This window comes from Xenopus tropicalis, chromosome 5 (genome assembly GCF_000004195.4).
Source record: "Xenopus tropicalis strain Nigerian chromosome 5, UCB_Xtro_10.0, whole genome shotgun sequence".
NCBI lineage: Eukaryota > Metazoa > Chordata > Amphibia > Anura > Pipidae > Xenopus > Xenopus tropicalis.
The window spans coordinates 53,102,838-53,124,917 of record NC_030681.2 but is presented as its reverse complement, the minus strand read 5'-3'; the positions used below and the strand labels follow the sequence as shown (position 1 = coordinate 53,124,917).

Here is a 22,080-nt window from a genome sequence, read left to right as displayed (position 1 = left end):
TCTCATAAACTACACTGGCTACACTGTGTTGAGTAGTGAATTAAAATGAAACTGACCAATTGCTGGAAATAGGCAAATTACTTTTAACCCTGTCATACTAAGAACTGTGAGAATATATTATAAAATGTTTCAAATGCTGGAAAAAAAGTTTTTAATGAAGTATCAATTTTTATATAACATTATCATGCTTTAATTATATAGTGCTGATTCCGTGGCACTTTAAGGATAGTACATCATTCATATCAGACCCTCTCTCAATGGAGTTTACAATCTACAGTCCCCATTACATTCACACACACTAGGGCCAATTTTATCAATACTATTTTTGAAAACTCACTGGCCACATTAGGACTGGATCGATGATCTGCACGGTTTTTCATTAGTTTATCATCGCCTGGTAACTTTTTGGGTTCGGTGTATTCTGGCCATTGTGTCTGGGGGCTATCAGGAGACCCATTTTGGGAAGCATTATTGTAAAGCTCAAAACCTTCACTCTTTGGTCGTGGTTTTCCTGAGCCACGTCGATCTGTTTGGGGGGAAAAAAAAAAAGATTAAATTGTTAATGCAAAAAATGAATATTGCATTATGGCACATGTACCTCCTGGATAAAGAATAATTTTAGCCTTGTTAAAAAAAACTAAACAGAACAGGCAGACCGTGGAGGAGATATTTACTATTATTTCTGCTCAGTATAGGGATACAACAGCTCATAAACTAATAACTACAGATAGGTTTAGCGTTAAAGCCATTATGAAAAGGCTTTACATGAACAGTGTTGGGAGCTTCATATGATATATTTTTACAGAAATCTGCAGTGTTCAGGGGTAGAGTTTTTCTGTAACACAATGCTTGTTTTTTGGCAAAGCTTTTATAGTAGAATTTATTGTGACTCCTTAAAGCAGTTAACATACTGGCATATTTCATCTGTAAATGTGCCAGGTTATTAGAGAAGCTATGCACCACATTCACTGCATGCACGCAAACCGTCAGCGGTGTAAGATGGAAAACTCAGCAGATGGGGAATAGTCATGCATGCATAGAAATACCAATGCTATGATGCAAACTGCTGATTGCGGTTCACTTGTATGTAATATCCTAAATGACTGTGCAAAGTAGCCAGTGGGGGTGTGCAATTTTCTTGTCTTAACAGATTAAAATAAATACAAATAGATTCAAAAGATCATGAACTACATCAGATTACCTCTTTGCATGAGAGGAGATGGTTGGTTTAGTAGTGTGGCAAGTCCATGGTATATTGCGCCTTGCTTTGCGACCTCAAGGGTTACTACGGCCCCAGTTCTAGTCATAAGCTCTGCAGCTCTGTTGAAGAGATGAGTTTGAGTAATTTAATATATTTCTGCAATATTTTTTTATTCTAATATTGATTTATATTATTTTAGACTATAAGATGAATTTACAAAAAAGGTTTTACTTCTTTCTGGCAAAAAATAAAAGGCAAAAAGCAATAAAAGATATTTACATGAAAAATATAAGGGATTTCAGTTATGTGCTAATTTGCACATATTAATATTTGACTGATATAAAACTTCAAATGCATTTACTGATTTCCTGCTGTAAAAATGCACTTTAAGTTTTCACCAATGATCATTTAATACATATAATTCTTGCAGGTTATTTGCAACAAACCCCCTTTGAGCGGGTCTTAGGAAGTTGCCTTCTAAAAATAATAACTATGGTGTAATAATTAGAGAGCAATATCACATAGTTGAATGTGATTTTTCTTTCTTAGCCTCTGTATTTTTGACTTTTGTTACATTGTCACAAAAGTACATTAGAAGCATATTGCAACACAAAGCTGGGCAGTCTGTTTACAAACATTTTCTTATAGAGAAAGAAGTATTGTGGCCTTTGTGCTGATTTTATGTCTAAATCATTAACAAAATTAGCTCAGCTTACAAAAGCAAACATTTAATTCTACTGTAATCACCTTACATGTCAGGGGATTATTATTCAAAAATGTTGTAGTCTGGCGCCATATAAACATATGAGGGCAATTCCAAGTGTTCTGTTGCCTACCTACTGGGCTGGATGATAAAACACTCTGAAGCACCTTATGTCCTATGTTCTTGGGAAAAGAGAAGAATCGCATATGCTTAATATGATAGAATAATAAACATATTGTTTTAGCTTGGCTTTTAACTCTATCATTAACCAAGACACACAAAATACTTGCATGTTTATTTCACACAATGCTGCTTTTTCTCCCCAAGAATTCTACCATACAAGCTGATCCCCACAAAATAGTGTGCATTGCAACCTGCACATTTATAAACTATATCTAAAGTAATTGCAACATTTTTCTTCAGTTTATTAATTGTGTTAATTCTAATGTGAACACCACATGTAATACACACAGCGAACCCTTGATGTAACATTTTCTCATGAAAGGTTTCATTTCAGAACCCTTTGCATCTGTGTACACTGTACTTTTGGACCTTGTGCACATTATATAGCTGCAGCCTGTATTGACTGCATGGTATTAACTACAAGCTGCTAGCAGTGTTCGTAAGTGCAAACTGTATTTAAATGCATACAATTTTACTCTTTGAAAGTTTGAAGTTTGAAGTTCTTACTTATAAAAACAAAAAGTGCACAGAACAGCACACTGAAGAAATATTTGCTGAATTACAATATAGGCTGGAAATTCAATGGCTGCATAACAACAAATATATCCTGGTAAAGGCAGATAACAAAATTCATAATATCACTGCTTAATATTAAAGCAACCCAAAACCTGTTATGCCTTGGATGCTCAGTAGGTAACAATAGGGTTGTTGGTTCTTCCTTCTCATGCCCACGTGATTCACAGCATTTCAAGGAGGATTACTTATCAAACTAATTAGGTCATCTATCTGGTTACCTCCTTAAGTGTGGTGTAAAATGCTGGAAATAGTATAAGAAATCTGTCTGTTAAACACAGACTTGTAATGAAGGCTAGTGCAGAGACTACCAAACTAGGGCAGCACTGTGTAAACATAATGTTTCCTTACTGCAAGTAATGGGATTTGAACCGGCTACATTGAAATCTGGTAACAGGAACAAATTGCAGATAAGGAAGGGAGTGTAGTTCCTTATTAGAGCTTTATAATTAAATGACTAACTTATGGCAGGGGTTTAGAACTGGGCTTCCTTGCACGGTTCCCCCCAGATGTGCTATAAAGGCTCAGTAATGTAAAATCCAGGTATTCGCATCAATGCCATGAAGGTGTGCCAGGGGACACATAGCACTACATAGCACTGGTTTTTAAGTTTTATTAAAACAGGACAAATTTTTCCAGAATCAGCGCCTATTCTATTTGTGCGGAACTATGGTACCTAAGCAGTAATTACTGAAAATTGAAAGAGAAGATGAAACACACTTGTAACCAGCATGGTTTGCAAAAAAGTACAGCAGTGTACTTGGTGATACAGTATAAGTCTTGAGTGGCTTGTCTAATCAGTAGTCTTCTTAGCAAATCCAATCTATTCTGAAATATCATGTGTTAAGATTTTATCAATAATTTGATGAAACTGTATAATTTACTAATATGTAAAACTACTGTACCTTTCTTGGGACAAACCAACTAAACTTTGCCCATCCACACTTATAAGTTGGTCCCCTGCAGCTAAACGACCATCCTAAAATTGAAAAATAGATAAAAAGCATGAATTTTAAACTTTGTTTGTGCTTAGTTACCTTTATGAAGCCAAATAACATTTGCATTTATTTAAATTTCATCAAAATGTATTTAATCACACCTTGAGCTGTCACAATGCTTCATCAAATGAACATTATGCCATTAGAAATAAGTGAGTGTGAGGGAGCTTAAAGGGGCAATATACACTCCTTTTCAACATTTGTTAAAAACATAGGGCTAGTGCTGTGAACATACTTTTTGCCTATGGTTTTATTATTTCATACAGGGAAAAATGTTAAAGTAAAACAAAGCCACATTCTACTACCTGATTTGCAAAGAGCAAACTCAAACTAGCAAGGGAAGTTTAAGAACAAACTTCATGTTGGTTTGAAAAACGTGAAGTCACTGAATGAAATCTGATCTGTTGTTGGCTCTGTCCACTTTTTCTAACCTTGGACCACGGTTATATAGTAAAAACCTCTGTGCAAAGTTTACCCTGATTTTAATAGTGTCTGAATGGCAGCAATTTAAATTTCCCCACTGAAAGTCAACGGTTGACATCTGATTGGTGGCTCCGCCCACTTTTTCTAACCTGGAACTGCCGTTACCCAGCAACTAAGTCTGCAAAGTTTAGGGACCATAGGATTTATATCTAAAGAATGGCAGCAGTTTAAATTGAAACCAATAAAATGCGATAAGTGAATTGTAATTGGTGGTTGTGCCCACTTTTTCTAACCTTGAGTTAAAGTCACCCAGTGACAAACAGTGGGCACCCTGGCATAAATAGTGTGAGAATGACAGCATTTTAAATTTAAACCAATACAATTCAATGGATGAAATCTGATTGGCTGTTAGTGGCCTAACCCACTTTTCATATTTTTGAACTGCAGTCCCCCAGTGACCAACTTTGCAAAGTTTGGGGACTCAGGCATAAAAATTGTGGGACTGACAGCATTTTACACTTCACCATTGAAAGTCTAACTTTGAACAGCAAATACCCAGTGACTAACTTTGAAAAGTTTAACAACCCTGGAATTAATACTTAAATAATGGCATCAGTTTAAATATTAACCAATTAAATTTACTGTGTGGAAATGGATTGGCTGGTGGTGGCTACACCCACTTTTTCTAACCCTGAATATGGAGTCAGCCAACGACCGTGCAATGTTTGGGAACCCTGGCATAAATAGTGTGAGAAAGGCAGAATTTTAAATTTAACCCCCCCCCCCAAAAAAAAATTCAACAGGTGAAGTCTGATTGGCTGTTGGTGGCCCCGTCCACTTTTTAATACCTAAAAAAATGCAGTCCCTTAGTGACCCTTGGATTAATACTGTGAGAATGGCAGCAGGTTGAATTTCCCCATTGAAAATCAGTAGGTAAGATTTGATTGGCTGTTGGTGGATCCGTCCAGTTTAAAAAAAGACTTGAATACGTTGTCACCCAGTGTCTGACTGTGCAAAGTTTGGGAACTCTGGCATCAAACCAATAAAACTCAATGGGTGAAATCGGATTGGCTGTTGATGGCTCCGCCCACTTTTCCAAACTAAAACTGTGACCAACTATGCAAAGTTTGGGGACCCTGGTGTCAATTCTGTGAGAATGGCAGCAGGTTGAATTTCCCCATTGAAAGTCAATAGGTAAGATCTGATTGGCTGTTCGTGGTTCCGTCCATTTTTTCTTACCTTGAACCGTGGTGCCTTGGGACCATGGCATTATTACCTTGAGAATGGCAGCAGATTGAATTTCCACCAAGTCAATAGGTAAAATCTGATTGGCTGTTCACAGTTCCGCCCACTTTTGGGCATCCAACAATCATATTTTCATTCAGGCTGACCCAATGACTATGTGATTCAAGTTTGGGGGTGTAGCCTCAAAGCTGTAACATTGGCAGCAGTTTCAATTTCCCCGTTAAAGTCAATTAGTTAAATATGATTGGCTGTTTTTGGCTCCTCCCACTTAGGGTCAACCAACAAATGTCTCTGTTTCATTCGGGGTCGCCCCATGATTATGTTATTCAAGTTTGGGGGGGTATAGCTTCAAAGCTGAAAAAGTGGTAGCAACCTGTCCAAGTCAAAGGGAAAATTGGGGTGTTGGGAGGGGCGCCACAAAAAGAGGAGGGGCAGGATTGTTTAGAAAAGCACAAGCAACCTGCTCCGCTATAGGGTGAAGAAGTGTGGAGAGTTTGGATGTTGTACCCCTAAAACTGTAGGAGGAGTAGTGTTTAGAAAATGGGGGGCACTAAGAAGAAGAAAAAGCGATAGAATAAGCTGAAGTCGAAGAACAGTATGTTGGGTTTTTCAACCCAACATAACATGTGGCCCACTGAGAAGCCCTTTGTATAATGAACTACTCTTAATCTAAAAAATGATAACAGGCTGTAGCCAAGGGAGGGGTTTATTTATAGAGAGGCTCTTTAGTGGACTGCTCGTTTGTTTGACCCATGAAAATGGGTCCATCCGGACACTTGCTCCTGTGCACCATTATCAGGGAATTCCTTCTGTGTATAAATGCAGCTATGAAGTCAGCATCTTGCAGTGCTTTCACTTTAAAATAATTATACAATGAGATATATTTTGATTTATTGTAATTTCTTGTGTAACTTGTGCCCTTACTAGATTAGATAACCAGGCCTCAAATACTTTGACCCAATGCTGTACCTTGGGACAGGAGAGTGTGGGTCCCAATATGCTGGAATAACGACAGCAAGAGCAGGAGAGTACTAGGATTTAGGACCATTTGTTAGCGATAGAGAAAAAGGATGCTAAGTTTGCAATAGCTAAGCATGTAGTGGAAAATTATGATGGAGTGGCACACACTTTACATTCAGATTATTATTACATTATTAGAATCATGTTTTTTTCCAGTTCTTATTTGAAGATATAATATATATGGACCTCCTTTAAATATTATGGTATGCTGGAACTTTAAGTGACTGGTTGAAGTGTTATGGTGCATATAGGTATTATGTTAATATAAAAACATGCAAATATAAGCATAATTAATGTGACATTAATCCTCATGTTCATCTATCAATTATTGATAGAGCTTAACTGTTCTGTTCTCTTTGGGCAGGAATGAGTTCATGTTTTTTAGTAGGGGTGGGTGCACTCTATGGAACCCTGTAGGGGTGGGTATTTTCAATAAATACATGACCAAATACAACAATTTGTTTCATTTGTTTATTGTCATCTACTTTTAGGACTTGTTTGAAAATCAAAAGATGTTTTAGGTCACAAAACTTTTGAGAACCACTGTATATAAACTTTAAAAGAGCTGTATATGTTTTTAACATTTGTTCAATGAATAGGCCTCTACTGAACATAGGTTTAGCCTATTGTTTGAATTAGGAAATATGTTTTTTTTTGTTTCTTGCACTAAATAGGGCAAAATTTGAAAATAAAAGTACCCTTACTGGTTCCTCTCCTGCAGAGCAAGGTAAACACAAACCAGCAGTTCACTGACTTAATCTGAGGGACTTAATTCTGGGTTTCTACCTTATTTCTCCTTATTGTGCACCATTAATTAATGACCGCTGTGCTCTGAAAGTGGCTATTACTAGAACGCATAACAGAATGCACCTTAGCTAAATTCTGGCCAGGTGGATCCATTTTTAAAAATTTTAGCATTTCAGTTTTCAATCTGGAAGATCAAAATATTACTAACCACTTCTGCAGCACCGCCTTTCACCACAGACTTAATGTAAATCCCAAGTTTTTCTTGTCCAGCACCCTGAAAATTTGTAAGAATACATATCACATAACAGCAAAATGTATTGGATCTGATGAGTGATACCATGATTAGAAGATAAAAATAACCTTTTTTTTAATTCATGCGCAATTTAAGATGCCTAAGCAATGTAGGTGTGGTATAAAATAAATTCAGCAAAAATTGCATTCATGAAAGGAAAGAATTCTGCACCAGGTCTTGCAAATGCTACATTATATACTAGTTCCTACAGGAACTTTTTAAAATGTGAACTGTGTATAAACTATAGACCCTAGAAATAATAGCAATGGCACAGAATAATTTTGTCACCCATGTGAAAACATGGAGGACAAAATTCCTGACATTGCAGTAAAATTGCATAATCACAGGTATACATGTGATTCTATGTACGGAAATTTTTAGGCATTTTATTTACAAGGTGACAAAATGGTACGCTATTGCAAGTTTTCTGCTAGGAAAAAAAAAAAACTTGTTTAGGAACCCAAATGATAACAGCTTTTTTCACATCTTTATTAATATGCCCCATAATGCCTAGTTATAATTAATAGATTATTCCAACCTACTTTGGACCATCCCCCATATGTAATAAAAGGTGCTAAATTTGCCCAGGAACTGTAACCTACAGCAACTAATAAGATGTTTGCTTTTAAACAGGTGACCAGTAAATTCTATGTACTGATTGATTGCTCAAGTTACTGCTCCTGGGCAAACTTAGCGCTTTTTATTACATAACCCCATATATGTTTTAAGTTTTGTTTGTCAGTTTGGCTCTAGGGATGTTTTTATTAATTTGTTTTGACGTTATAATGCACACATATCTTAAACTAATGGTAAAGAAGGGCTGTACGGTACTTGGAGATAATTTGCTTTAATGTAGCAAATACCTATTCTTTGCTACAATTAAGCATATTATCTTCAAGTACCCTTTATTTATTTATTTTTTAAAGGAATACTGTCATGGTAAAACATGTTTTTTCACAACACATCAGGTAATAGAGCTTCTCCAGCAGAATCCTGCATTGAAATCCGTTTTTCACAAAGGCAAACAGATTGTTTTTATATTTAATTTTGAAATTTCACATGGGTCTAGCCATAGTCTTCATTTCCCAGGGTGCTACAGCCATGTGACCCGTGCTCTGATAAACTTCAAGATAGCAGCTCCCAGTAGATATCAGAATAGAACTCAATAGTAAGAAATCCAAGTCTGGCTTGAGACTCCTTCTAATGTGTAGCGCTGGCTTATTTTGAAAGCTCAAAATGCACTGAGAAGGCCGCCTACACACCAATGCTACAACTAAAAATACATTTGTTGGTTCAAGAATAACATTTTTAAATGGTAGAGTGAAATATTGTATGTAAAACAGTGTAATTTAGAAATATAAAATACACCATAAAAATCATAATAGTATCCCTTTAATGTTTGCATGTGTTTATTTTAGACCTAGTGTTTAGAAATAGCCTTATCTGCCTAATCCCCATTTCAAATGTTTCCAGATAACAGATCTGTTCCTTTATTATGCATAAACACAGGAATCAACTTTTTTTCTATATTACAATAAATTTCCAAAATATGGACCAATGTCATTCCTTGACTAGCCATTTTACTTTTATTTATGTTTGATTAATTTAGAATTTCAGTTCAATTTTACTTTTTTATTTTTTAAAGAACTGTCAGTACCTGCAGTTTTACCAAGGTTAAAACTTCCAAATGTTTCAAATGTTTATCGTACAGGAATAGCCTGAAGGAATCCTCAACTAGCACCATTGTCATGGTGTAAATAATGAACTATAATACATGAATTTTATTTTTTTCTATCTGGTTTATAGGCTGTGATAAGTAGATTTAACTTCAGGCTACACTATATAACATCCCATTTAAAATAAATAAATAATGAATATGTAGCAGAGTATAACAACGGTAGGTCTGTGAATAACACCGCTTTTTCCTTTGAAATTTCTCCTCAGCCCTGCTGACTTTAATAGATAACACCAGATTTGGCTGAATACAAGCCTTTTTTGGCATGATTTTTTTCTTTCATAGATTACCCTCGCACCCCTTGGAATTAGGATTTGAGATTTAGACAATTCCTTTGTAGAAGATTCTGTATTTGGCTGATCTGAAAAAAGTGCATTTGGTGCATCCCTCATAAATATCAAGAGTTTCAATATGGAAATGGATTTGCTTGATGATTTCAGAAATTTTAATAAATGGTGTGAAAACAGGAGTAAGGAATAATACACAACAAAGAAAAGTGCAGACCATGCATTTATAGGTTGGTAAACCAGGCTATCACATGGTCCAAATGGTTAGTTTAAATCTGTGTGCTCCTAATATTCAGCACCCAAGCCAATGATCAGGTGACAATGGGGCCCTTGCAGAGTGAATAGAGGTGTTATCTTGATGGGCCCTTTCAAAATTTGTTTTGTATATTAGCAAAATCATGAGATTGCTCTCTTGTCCAAATGTACTTTGGTCACATATACGGAGGCAAAAAAAATGTTTCAAAAAGGTGATATGACCAAAGCACACTTGGTCAAGATGTCATTATTTTGCCAACACTAACACAACATTTGATTCCTACATCCACCCTATTAACTTAAAAAATGAAAAATCAACAGAAGAATCTTGCTCACCTTTGCTGCAACAATACTCAAACCCATTCCATTCTGCTTTTTAAGTGTCACAGTGATTATTTCAGGTTCTTTTCTTAATGGCTGAAAAGAAAAAATGTGGGGAATTTAGACAAAATCTTCCAACCATAAAATATATAGTACAGGCATGGGCACTGTTATTTGTAATGCAGCGGGACAAGTGCTTTTTTGGATAAATTATCTTTCTGTAATTTGGTACAGTCCGCTCTAAGCTAGTATGATCATTCACAGATGTATGCTACTTTATTTACCATCCAGTAAAAGGCACTGTTTAATCATTACAATAAAATCAGAAATTGTTAAAAAAAAAAAACAAAAAGTATTTCCTTAAATAGGATTCTACAGAGTATGGCATTTCCGCATTATGGAGCTTTCTAGGTAATTGTTTTCAAAATAAATACCATAACTGTAGAATAAAACTATATTTAAGGATGATATTATGCTTTTTTTAATTTCAGTAATAGTAACTATGGACTCCTATGGTTGTACAGTAGTTATAACTGCTGCCTTGCAACTCTGAGGTCATAGGTTTGATTCCAGCCACAATTTGCATGTTTGAATATTCTCCCAGTGTCCTTTGTTTCCTCCCACACTCCAAAAACAGTGTGTGTGTAAATGTGATTGGGACTTGTAAGCCCCACTGGGGCAGGGATTGATGTGAAATATATAAAATCTCTGTAAACTGCAGTGGAATATGGGGGTCCTGGTTTGGTTCCAGCCAGGGCACCATCTTCAAGGACTTGGTCTGAAGGACTCGAATGGGTAGCTGAAATCTGCCTGTGTATGGCCACCTTAAAGAAGCAGTTCAATGTAAAAAATCAAACTGGAAAAACAGTTAGACTGTGCAAAATAAAAAATGTTATCAGTATAGTTAGTTAGGCAAAAATGTAATTTAAAAGGGCTGGAGCGGGCAGATGTCTGACATAATGGCCTGAACTCTGTTTCCTCCTTTACAGCTCTATAAGCTGTTAGCAGTCAGCAACCAATCAGTGACTTGAGGGGGGGGCATAGGGGGACATAACTGTTCTGTTAATTTGCATTTGAATCTGACCTGCAAGCTCACAAACAAACTGATCTGTTATGTCCCATGTGTCCCCCCCCTAAAGTCACTGACTAACTAAGAGGTAAGGGCTCTGGCACACGGGGGAGATTAGTCGCCCGCGATTAACTCCCTGTTCGCGGGCGACTAATCTCCCCGAGTTGCCTACCCCTGCCATCCCACCGGCGAACATGTAAGTCGCCGGCGGGATGGCAGACGCGGCGGGGCGATTTCCGGAAATCGACGAAAAAGACTCCCGCAGGCGACTAATCTCCCCCGTGTGCCAGAGCCCTAAGAGCTGAAAGCAGGAAGCAGTGTTCTGGCTATTATGTTAGACATCTGCTCACTCCAGCCTTTATAGATTACATTTCTGCCTAACTAACTGTATTGCAAATATTTTTTATTTTGTGCAGGCTATCCATTTTACCCAGTTTAATTTTTACACTGTACTGTTCCTTTAAGGTTATCCGAACACCCATTATGCAGAAAGCTCCAAATTATGGAAAGGTTATCTCCTCTAGACTCCATTTTGATCAAATAATATTTAAAAATGATTTCCTTTTTCTCTGTAATGAAAAAAAAATAGCATCCTGTACTTAATCCCAACTAAGATATAATTAATCCTTACTGCAGGCAAAAACAAACCTATTGGGTTTATTTAATTTTTAAATTATGTTTTAGCAGACTTAAAATATGGTGATCCAAATTACAGAAAGACACCTGCAATATATCTTAGAGTTTATAACCCATGTATGTGAAAAAGGGGGGAATTCAAAACCCAAATGCTTTTATTGATTTTTTTTTTCTGCCCCTTTAAAAAAAACTTTGACACAACGCAAAGAGAAATAACGTTTTGCCTACCAGGTCTGTATTGTCGGTCAACAAATTATTTTCAAATTCAGCTCCTTCAAAGTAAATTGTCCACATGCCTGGTGACCGTGAGTGAGGGACAAGTCTGCAAAAACCTTCATGTGAAAGAGAAAAAAAGAAACATTCACAAAAGGCATTTATTGGTTAAAACTAAATGTGTACAAGGGCCTTGCACTTTCCCAAGAGATATACAGTAATTACATTCTTAAAAAAATGATTTCCTTTTTCTATAATAATCAATCAGCACCTTGATCCCAACTAAGATAGAATTAATCCTTATCAGAGGCTAAACAATCCTGTTGGGTTTATTTAATGTTTAAATTCAGTAGACTTAAGGTACAAAGATCCAAATTAAGGAATAACTCCCTTGTTTAAAAAATGCCAGGTCCCCAGCATTCTGGACAAAAGGTTCCTTATCTGTATAGACACCTTTGTTTAAAGTGACCCACATAGAGGCCAGGGATCAATATAATTCAACTAGACAGCGATCTGAAAGAGAGACAGTAAGAAGAACAGGCGAGGGCTTAAATAAATGAGATGTAATAAAAATATTTTGGCTGTTGAGGTCAGTAACCCCCCGTTTGAAAGCGTGAAAAAGACAAAAGGTATATTGAGCATAAGCCCTTTGGTACAGGTATGGTATCTATATGGAATGCTGGTGGCCTTGGGTTCTCTGAATCCGGGATCTTTTCGTAATTTGTACGATCATACCTTGAGTCTACTAAAAACAACATTAAATAAACCCAATAAGAGATTGTTTTGCAACCAACATGGATTAATGCTGCTTAGTTACCATCAAGTACAAGGTGCTGTTTTATAATTAGAGAAAAAGGAAATTATTTTTAAAAATATTTGCTTAAAATGTACTCTATGAAATAGCCTTCCCATAATTCAATGCTTTCTGGATAACAGGTTTTTGTATAAGTGATCCCATACTGCCTGTTTAATGCACAGTCAAAATAATTTAGAAGTATAAAGGTAGTTATATAAGCGTTGTAATCAGATGGGGGAATGGAATATTTGTCAGCTCTACATACTAATTCTATGAATAAATATGGTGAAGTCAAGGCCAATTGGATATACTATAGGTTAGTAAATGTAGGGGGAAACAAACATGAGCAGCTATGGGTTTTACAGGAACAGTAATGTAATGAACACCATCACCATCATGCTGTAATTGAAAACCTTGAAAAATAAAGTGGGGAAAAAAGTAATGGCAATTATGTAATGCTGTGGCTTTTAGTTTTAGTTTGTGTGGAAAATGCATCTTACTGCTAAAATCAATGCAACTAAAGAGAGAAAAACTATTGTGTCAAAAAGCACAAGCCCTGCAGGAAATAAATGGTACCAATAAATTGTATTTTATTTTTCTGATGTAGTAGTATATCATAAGAAAAGCTCCCAACAAAGAGTCTAGCAACAATGTAGTTCAAAGTGTTAGCTTTTTATGTTCTCTCAACAAGAGCTGGACTTGCATTACAAACACGTAATAAATGTACATTAACTTCTGAATCAGATCCAGAAAGCAAGATTTTGCTATGTTCAGCTTGGCTTTCTGGCCCAATTCATACATGCATATATTATATCCTAGAAACACATCCACATAAAATGTTGTCTCCGCAAACATATTACAGCCAACATAGAAGTACTCTAAGCCATCTCTTCTGTCTGCCATTGGCTGGAGTTCTTACCACCTGAAGGCATTAGTAAAGGCAGTTTTTAGACTGAAAACAAACAATGTTTTTTTTGGGGGGTAACCGCCAGTTCTGGCATTCTACTTTAAAAGAGCAGGTTTATTTTTTGCCACGCCTAGTCTTTTCAGAATTGTAGCAATGATGCTTAAAATATTACAGCGCTTCATTAAGTCTTACACTTCTATTTGTATCATGCTCACCTCTCTGGCAGAGCGGTTCTAAAAACTCTTGAAGGCCATTAGGAATATTTCTAACCACATCACATGAATAACCATCTTCAGGCAAAAGGAAAGGGAGTTGCAGATCAGGATCCTCCTCAAGCTGAACTTCTCTGCCATCACTTCGAGCCAATTCATCTGCAGTGTTTTCAGCTACAGACACCACACTGTCTATCAACTCCTGCCAATATATAAGCATTTCAGAACAGCATAACGTCAAATTTTGTATTCAATGTTTAGACAAAAAAATATATTTATGCCACACAACTTACCGTTGGGATGTACGGTTCATCAGGAGCACAGTGGTAATTTTGCAATAGGGCTTGCAGTTGTAAGGAATTCAGCTTAAAACATGTATTATTAATATTTGGAATATCCTGATGCGAGTACTTGTCCATAGTGAGAAGAGTAGTAGCCTATAACAATGCATACAAAAAAACACTTGGCATTACGCTCAGATAAAAAAAAAAAAATAATAATGACCATCTCTTAATTTTACTGTATTCTGACACTTTTTCAAAGAACGCTTTGAGACTACATTTGAACCAAATCATGTAGTGTTTCCAAGCTGAGGATAGAGCTTTGTAGCTTACACTATAATGTTCTAGTATACCTTAGAACTTTTCCGAAGAGACCCAAAGTACAAAAGTGTTGACATTTTTCTTCCTTTGCAAAAATTTGGATTTGGAAAAAATTTACTTATTACCAAAGCTTCCCTAAATGTGGGGGCTAGCCCTGCTGGAGGACTAAAACCTGTGGATAGAGGTCAAACAAAAAATGCCAAATAAGGTTAAATAAAGGCTAAATGCTAACTTGTTATTCTATGAATACCTAGAGTGAAGGAGACATTAGAGGCAAATAACTAGGTTGTTCTTTCCACACTTATGTCTGTATATCAACATTTCTTAGTTGGTTCTGGCTAGTGGTGCTTTTAAAAACATACCACTAGGCAACCACCAAGTGAAAACTTCATAGGTTAATGGCATATAGAGCAGAAAAAACACACTGCTGTCTCCCATTCTGTTGAGCAGGAGACACCTAAAAAATGCTGGAAATTTTATTCAACTTGAAAATGCGAACAATAGAGTGTTCAGGCTTAAAAAGTGCCATTGACTGCACTTCCAACTAAATCAGAAGCAGCAGTGTGTCCTTTCTTCCATTTCTGTGTTGACAGAACCCAACTTACACTGGATGGCTAAAACATCAGTTTCTTACAATACATATATTTTTACCTGAACTATTCTGCTAAGATGACAATCTGCAGCTAATTCGAGGCCTTGTTTTTCAGCCCATGCCTCAATGTGTGCAAGCTGCTGCCGAATTATTGCCCCCCAATAGTGAGAGCATAAACCAGAGTCTGGATCTGTTACAAGCCTGTTGAACAGCCACATGTTGATGAAATGGAATAGCTGCGAGAACAGCTGAATAGTTAGTGCTGCGTTGACCCGGCAACGTCTTAGAAGTGACATGGCACCTGTCAGAGTATGCAAAACGTCTTCTAAAGGAGACAAAAAAAAAAAAGTTATGTATAGGTATTACTAATAGGCAGTAAGAGGATATATATCAGCACCCAACGCTCAAACAGAGTGTTAGAACAAGCAAGTCTATAAAAACATATTCATATAATAACGCATGGATGCCTTCTAAGGATTTTTCACACTTCCCAACTATGTGTCACATTTGTCATTATCAGACATAACCAACAGGAAAAAATATTTGGCTAGCAGGTTTACAAGCTAACAAAAGGCTTTTAATTAAAACTGGGGGTGGGCCCTAGTGTAACACAACATTTATACTCAGAAATCACCTGCAAATGATGGCCACAGATTACAAAAAATACCCCATATAAGGCTGGTGGCACAAGGGGAATTTAGCTGCCCACAATAAATCTTTGTGGGCAACTAATCACCCCAAAATGCCTTCCCACCAGCAAGAATCCCTGGTGGGATGGGTATATGAGTCTCCCCTGTTTTCCGAAGTTGCCCAAAGTTTTCTCGGGAGGCAACTTCAGAAAACCGAAACAATGTGTATGTCATCCTACCGGTAATTCACATTCTTGCCAGTGGGAAGGCATTTTGTGAAGGTTAGTTGCGGTAGTGAAAATTTATTGCTGGCGACTAATCTCCCCATGTGCCACCAGCCTAATGCAGTGACATTAATTAATAGTAGTCTCACAGATTACGCCAAATCAATTTAACTTTCTCAGGGGCATGTAAACAAACCTTTAGTTTTTCCCAGGTTCTAAATCAAATGACCTTCTGTGCCAGACAAGTGGCTGTAGCACTAATTTACTGATTACTCACTTGGCTAGAAGCCACTATTCCCTCTTTTCTTTAGCTGTAAAACCAAATAATCAGGAGGCTTACACTGACCCTTGTGGACCCTTATGTTGGAAGGATGAACTGTGGTAATTATGGAAAACTAAACAAAAATAACAAATGAAGAAAGGGGTCACCAATCGCAATGCCCCTAGACATTAAACATTGTAAAGAACTCCACATTGGTAATGCATATTGGATGTAATTTATTTTTAATGAATGTATCAGTTTTGCAATCTGAGAAAGTCACAGATAATTGAAACTCAGAGATATACTGATTAATCATAATAGATCCTGTGGGGCCATCCTTAAATAGGCCGAATTACAAATGAAAACAGTACTCCAGTCTATGTAAGGACTGCATGCCACCAGCCCAGTGCGAGTGATACAACCTGTTGCGAACCATTAAGCCATGTCAGCAGAGACATGAAATACTAGGCTGTGGGGGTATTGAAAGGACTTTTGGGCAGAAAGATGCTGGTACATTAAATATTTTATTAATACTGACATGGTTCTATGGAATTTCATAGGGAGGGGTCAGTATTGCTTTAAATTTCCATTGTACAAGTTTCATCTTAGGGGCATGACAGATGGGACACTGTTGCCCATGAGAAGTCTCCTCTCCTGCAGGCCACAAAGAACACATGGAAGCATCCACAGGAATGGATGTGCATGTAAATCACTTTACACGTGGTAATCCTGGTTAATCACACAATAATGTAAATGAGGGCATTTACTTGCAATTACGTGAAGGTATTTTTGCCCGCTTTAGCTCCTACAGCAGAGCAGATTTCCTGCAGGCGATAAAACACCTGTCTGTCAGGGCCCTTAAAGCAGTGTGGAAAAAATCAGCAAATTTAAGCTAAAAGAAAGAACAAATAATGTTATGTTTCCTTAGTTCCAATACCTTTTATGCTAAATGTGTACTATCTGCAATGAAAGACCACATAAATTCCTAGCAAACAATTAAAAAAGCCCTCCAACTATTGTCTGACCTATTTTAGGCCTTTGGGAATCATTTTCTTCTGGATCATCTATAAAAGCAGGCATAGAGCTGGTCAATTCAGATTGAAGACAGTGAACCAGGTATCTGTGTAAAAGAAATGCATAATTTAAGCTCCTAGACATATACATGACAAAATTAACTGCAAACAAATGATCTTGTTAAGCTACACCCACTATAGATGTTGCAGAGCTACAATATATAGATGTGTGGATGCTAGTACAGGTATAGTAACTATTATCCAGAATGGCCCGGATAAGGAGCCTTTCTGTAATTTGGATTCTTATACCTATATGTTAGGCACCCCCCAGTGATTATAATCGATTGGCTAAACTCCTGTCCGGTGCTCCTGCACTGGCTGGGCAGAATGCAACAACACAAACCTCTTCCTTTTTTGGTCTTCATGCATGCGCAGTGGATTGAAAAGCCGAACTTTAACCATGTCTAACATTTGGCACCCCCCAGTGATTTAGCTTTTCCTTTAATTATATCTTAGTTGAGATCAAGTACAAGGTACGGTTTTATTATTTCAGAGAAAAAAGAAATCATTTTTAAAAATCTGATTGCTTAAAATAAAGTCTATGGGAGATGCCTTCCAGTAATCGGGAACTTTATGGATCCCAGGTTTACAGATAACAGATCCCACAACTGTAGCTGTAGTTATATAACTGCTGGATTTTAAAGGAAATCGTAAAAGGCTAAGTATTCTAGTAGTAATATTAGTTAATCCAGTACATACTACTAGTTTGTACAATGAACCCTGATGACAGAAACCTAATTTGATAAAGGGTATTGAACCAAAATATGTCATGCAACCACTACCCTAAATAGTTTGCAGTTAACCTGCTGGCGTTCTTCTTCCCATTCTTTTGGAAAAACCTAATTTTGTCTGATTTCGCAACAAGGTCACCAGTGAAATCAAACTATTGATGTAGCTGTCATTTTAACCTTTTTAGTGCCACAGGACGTAGAATCTACGTCCTGTGTATCAAAGGACCAAAGTGCCACAGAACGTAGATTCTACGTCCTGCTGCACTTCCGGTTTTGGGAGCGGAGGAATGGCTTTTCAAGCCATTCCTTCGCTCCCCACTCGTTCCCCAGCCTCCAGACAATAGTCAGAGGTGGGGAACGAGTGGCCCCTGGGTAGCGATCGCCCAGGGGCCCCATGGGACTCACCTGCCATCCTCGTGGCTTTGTGTGCAGCTCCTCTCCCTTCCGCAGCTTCCCCCTCTGGCCCCCCTGCTTCCTGCCCCGCCCCCTCACATGAGCTGATGCTGTTGCTGGGCCAGATCGTTTTTCTCCTCCAGATCCTCACCTAGACCTCAAGTAAGTGGCAAATACACACACAAACACACAATCACACATTTATTACACTAATACACACTTATACTCACACTTACACACACAAACATGCATTTTTGGGAGGTTTTCAAACATTTATCACTTACAGCACTTAGAGAAAACTCACACTTGGTTGCACACTCGCACACATGCACACAAAACACATTTTACACACATGTACACACACACTTACACACTTATGTAATTTTATAATTATTTTTTTTTTCTAATCGCATCGTTTTTATTCTTGCCTGAAAAAAATGTTTTATTGCCATTGCGGATAGTGTATTCGCTAACCGCACTGCGCAATACCTTTTGTGTATTATTTTGGTGTTTCTACTACATTTTCTGTGATTTTGGTGGATTTTTGGGTATTTTACTGCATGTTTAGCCATTTTATAGCATTTTCAGTTATGCATAGTTGTTGTTCGCTTGACTTTGTCTGTAAAACTTATTTGCTCTAGCCAAAATACTCAAACTGTTATTCTGCCCGCAGATATTATTAGGCAAAAAAAAAAAAATGATTTTAGTGATTTTTTTTTATCTTTATCAATTGTATTGCTTTTTACATTGTTCTTTGTTACTTGTCTTTGCACATGGACATTTTGTCTGCTGTATTTCAATTTGGCATCCTCTGTACCCCACATAGTTTGGTAAATCTATTCATATCGGGCATCAAACTGTTCAGTAGACTAGTGGCGTTCATACTTAGAGTGTTTTATGTTGGTACGTTACTAAATGTGGGGTACATAATGGGGCAACATGCAAGCTTTGTGACGATTTTCAGAAATGTCACAAAAACAGTTCTGTTTAGCATAGCTTTGTAATTTGGTAGTTTGTAGTAGAAAGATGTATTTACCCATTTTTGTTTTGTCAGAATGTGTACTTTCGGAAAATATATGGTTTTCTAGGGTCTCCTTACTGTTAGGTGGTCGTATGGCACATAATACACATACCGGGTGCAAAAACTGCATGAGCCGAAGCATCTTATGTGAAAATTCATATGCACTATTTTTACTTGGGTGCCCCTGTACCCCACATAGTTTGGTAAATCTATTCATATCGGGCATCAAACTGTTCAGTAGACTAGTGGCGTTCATACTTAGAGTGTTTTATGTTGGTACGTTACTAAATGTGGGGTACATAATGGGGCAACATGCAAGCTTTGTGACGATTTTCAGAAATGTCACAAAAACAGTTCTGTTTAGCATAGCTTTGTAATTTGGTAGTTTGTAGTAGAAAGATGTATTTACCCATTTTTGTTTTGTCAGAATGTGTACTTTCGGAAAATATATGGTTTTCTAGGGTCTCCTTACTGTTAGGTGGTCGTATGGCACATAATACACATACCGGGTGCAAAAACTGCATGAGCCGAAGCATCTTATGTGAAAATTCATATGCACTATTTTTACTTGGGTGCCCCTGTACCCCACATAGTTTGGTAAATCTATGCATATAGGGCATCAAACTATTCAGTAGACCCCTGGCGTTCATATTTAGAATGTTTTATGTTGATACGGTACAAAATGTGGGGGTACATAATGGGGTAAAATGCAAGCTTTGTGACAATTTTCAGAAATGTCATAAAAACCGTTCTGTTTAGCATAGCTTTGTAGTTTGTTAGTTTGTAGTAGAAAGATGTATTTACCCATTTTTGTTTTGTCAGAATGTGTACTTTCGGAAAATATATGGTTTTCTAGGGTCTCCTTACTGTTAGGTGGTCGTATGGCACATAATACACATACCGGGTGCAAAAACTGCATGAGCCGAAGCATCTTATGTGAAAATTCATATGCACTATTTTTACTTGGGTGCCCCTGTACCCCACATAGTTTGGTAAATCTATGCATATAGGGCATCAAACTGTTCAGTAGACCCCTGGCGTTCATATTTAGAATGTTTTATGTTGATACGGTACAAAATGTGGGGGTAAATAATGGGGTAAAATGCAAGCTTTGTGACAATTTTCAGAAATGTCATAAAAACCGTTCTGTTTAGCATAGCTTTGTAGTTTGGTAGTTTGTAGTAGAAAGATGTTTTTACCCATTTTTGTTTTGTCAGAATGTGTACTTTCGGAAAATATATGGTTTTCTAGGGTCTCCTTACTGTTAGGTGGTCGTATGGCACATAATACACATACCGGGTGCAAAAACTGCATGAGCCGAAGCATCTTATGTGAAAATTCATATGCACTATTTTTACTTGGGTGCCCCTGTACCCCACATAGTTTGGTAAATCTATGCATATAGGGCATCAAACTGTTCAGTAGACCCCTGGCGTTCATATTTAGAATGTTTTATGTTGATACGGTACAAAATGTGGGGGTACATAATGGGGTAAAATGCAAGCTTTGTGACAATTTTCAGAAATGTCATAAAAACCGTTCTGTTTAGCATAGCTTTGTAGTTTGGTAGTTTGTAGTAGAAAGATGTATTTACCCATTTTTGTTTTGTCAGAATGTGTACTTTCGGAAAATATATTGTTTTCTAGGGTCTCCTTACTGTTAGGTGGTCGTATGGCACATAATACACATACCGGGTGCAAAAACTGCATGAGCCGAAGCATCTTATGTGAAAATTCATATGCACTATTTTTACTTGGGTGCCCCTGTACCCCACATAGTTTGGTAAATCTATGCATATAGGGCATCAAACTGTTCAGTAGACCCCTGGTGTTCATATTTAGAATGTTTCATGTTGATACGGTACAAAATGTGGGGGTACATAATGGGGTAAAATGCAAGCTTTGTGACAATTTTCAGTAATGTCAAAAAAATCGTTCTGTTTAGCATAGCTTTGTAGTTTGGTAGTTTGCAGTAGAAAGATGTATTTACCCATTTTTGTTTTGTCAGATTGTGTACTTTCGGAAAATGTATAGTTTTCTAGGGTCTCCTTACTGTTAGGGGGTCTTATGCCGCATAATGCACATGCCGGTAGCTTATATTGCAGTGTATACACTTTGTATGCACTAACTTCCTTTTGGGGTCTCTAAATGCCAGATACATCGGTGATCCTATGCACAATGGGCATCAAACTGTTCAGCGGACCCTTGGTTTTCATATTTAGGGTGTGTTTTCTTGGTACCTAATGTTATGTGGGAGATATGGTGCTTGAAAGTGGAAGATTTGATGTGATTTTCAGGTATTTCACCAAAATTAGCAATTTAGGGAAAGCACTGCGACTCTGTAGTTTGGAGTAGAAAGACATGGGTACCAATTTTGAATTCGCCCGAATGTGTACTTTCCAAAAATATATGGTTTTGGGGGGTCAATGTATTTTTTTGTGTTTTTACCCCACAGAAAATGCAGTTAACGTGTTGAATTTTCAGTAGCTAAAGAGACCTCTGGGGCAATCTCTATGCACTGACGTCCTTATGGGGTCTCTAAATGCCAGATACAGTGCTGATCCTATGCACAATGGGCATCAAACTGTTCAGCGGACCCTTGGCTTTCATATTTAGGGTGTGTTTTCTTGGTACCTAATGTTATGTGGGAGATAAGGTGCTTGAAAGTGGAAGATTTGATGTGTTTTTCAGGTATTTCACCAAAACTAGCAATTTTGGGAAAGCACTGCGACTCTGTA

General features: G+C 37.3%; 1 protein-coding gene across 12 annotated transcripts in view; it reads right to left on the bottom strand.

Moving 5' to 3' along the window:
- Positions 1-22,080, bottom strand: part of afdn (afadin, adherens junction formation factor) — a 102,299-nt gene that overhangs the window by 30,506 nt on the left and 49,713 nt on the right. For all 12 annotated transcript variants that reach the window (XM_031902297.1, XM_031902293.1, XM_031902292.1 and 9 more), the window contains 10 exons: positions 17,151-17,245; positions 15,070-15,335; positions 14,110-14,253; positions 13,820-14,018; positions 11,917-12,020; positions 9,999-10,079; positions 7,302-7,367; positions 3,566-3,639; positions 1,202-1,320; positions 338-526 (listed from right to left, as the gene is read on the bottom strand). In XM_031902297.1, the coding sequence (XP_031758157.1) occupies positions 338-526; positions 1,202-1,320; positions 3,566-3,639; positions 7,302-7,367; positions 9,999-10,079; positions 11,917-12,020; positions 13,820-14,018; positions 14,110-14,253; positions 15,070-15,335; positions 17,151-17,245 (1,337 nt within the window). The remainder of the gene's footprint in view (positions 1-337; positions 527-1,201; positions 1,321-3,565; positions 3,640-7,301; positions 7,368-9,998; positions 10,080-11,916; positions 12,021-13,819; positions 14,019-14,109; positions 14,254-15,069; positions 15,336-17,150; positions 17,246-22,080) is intronic.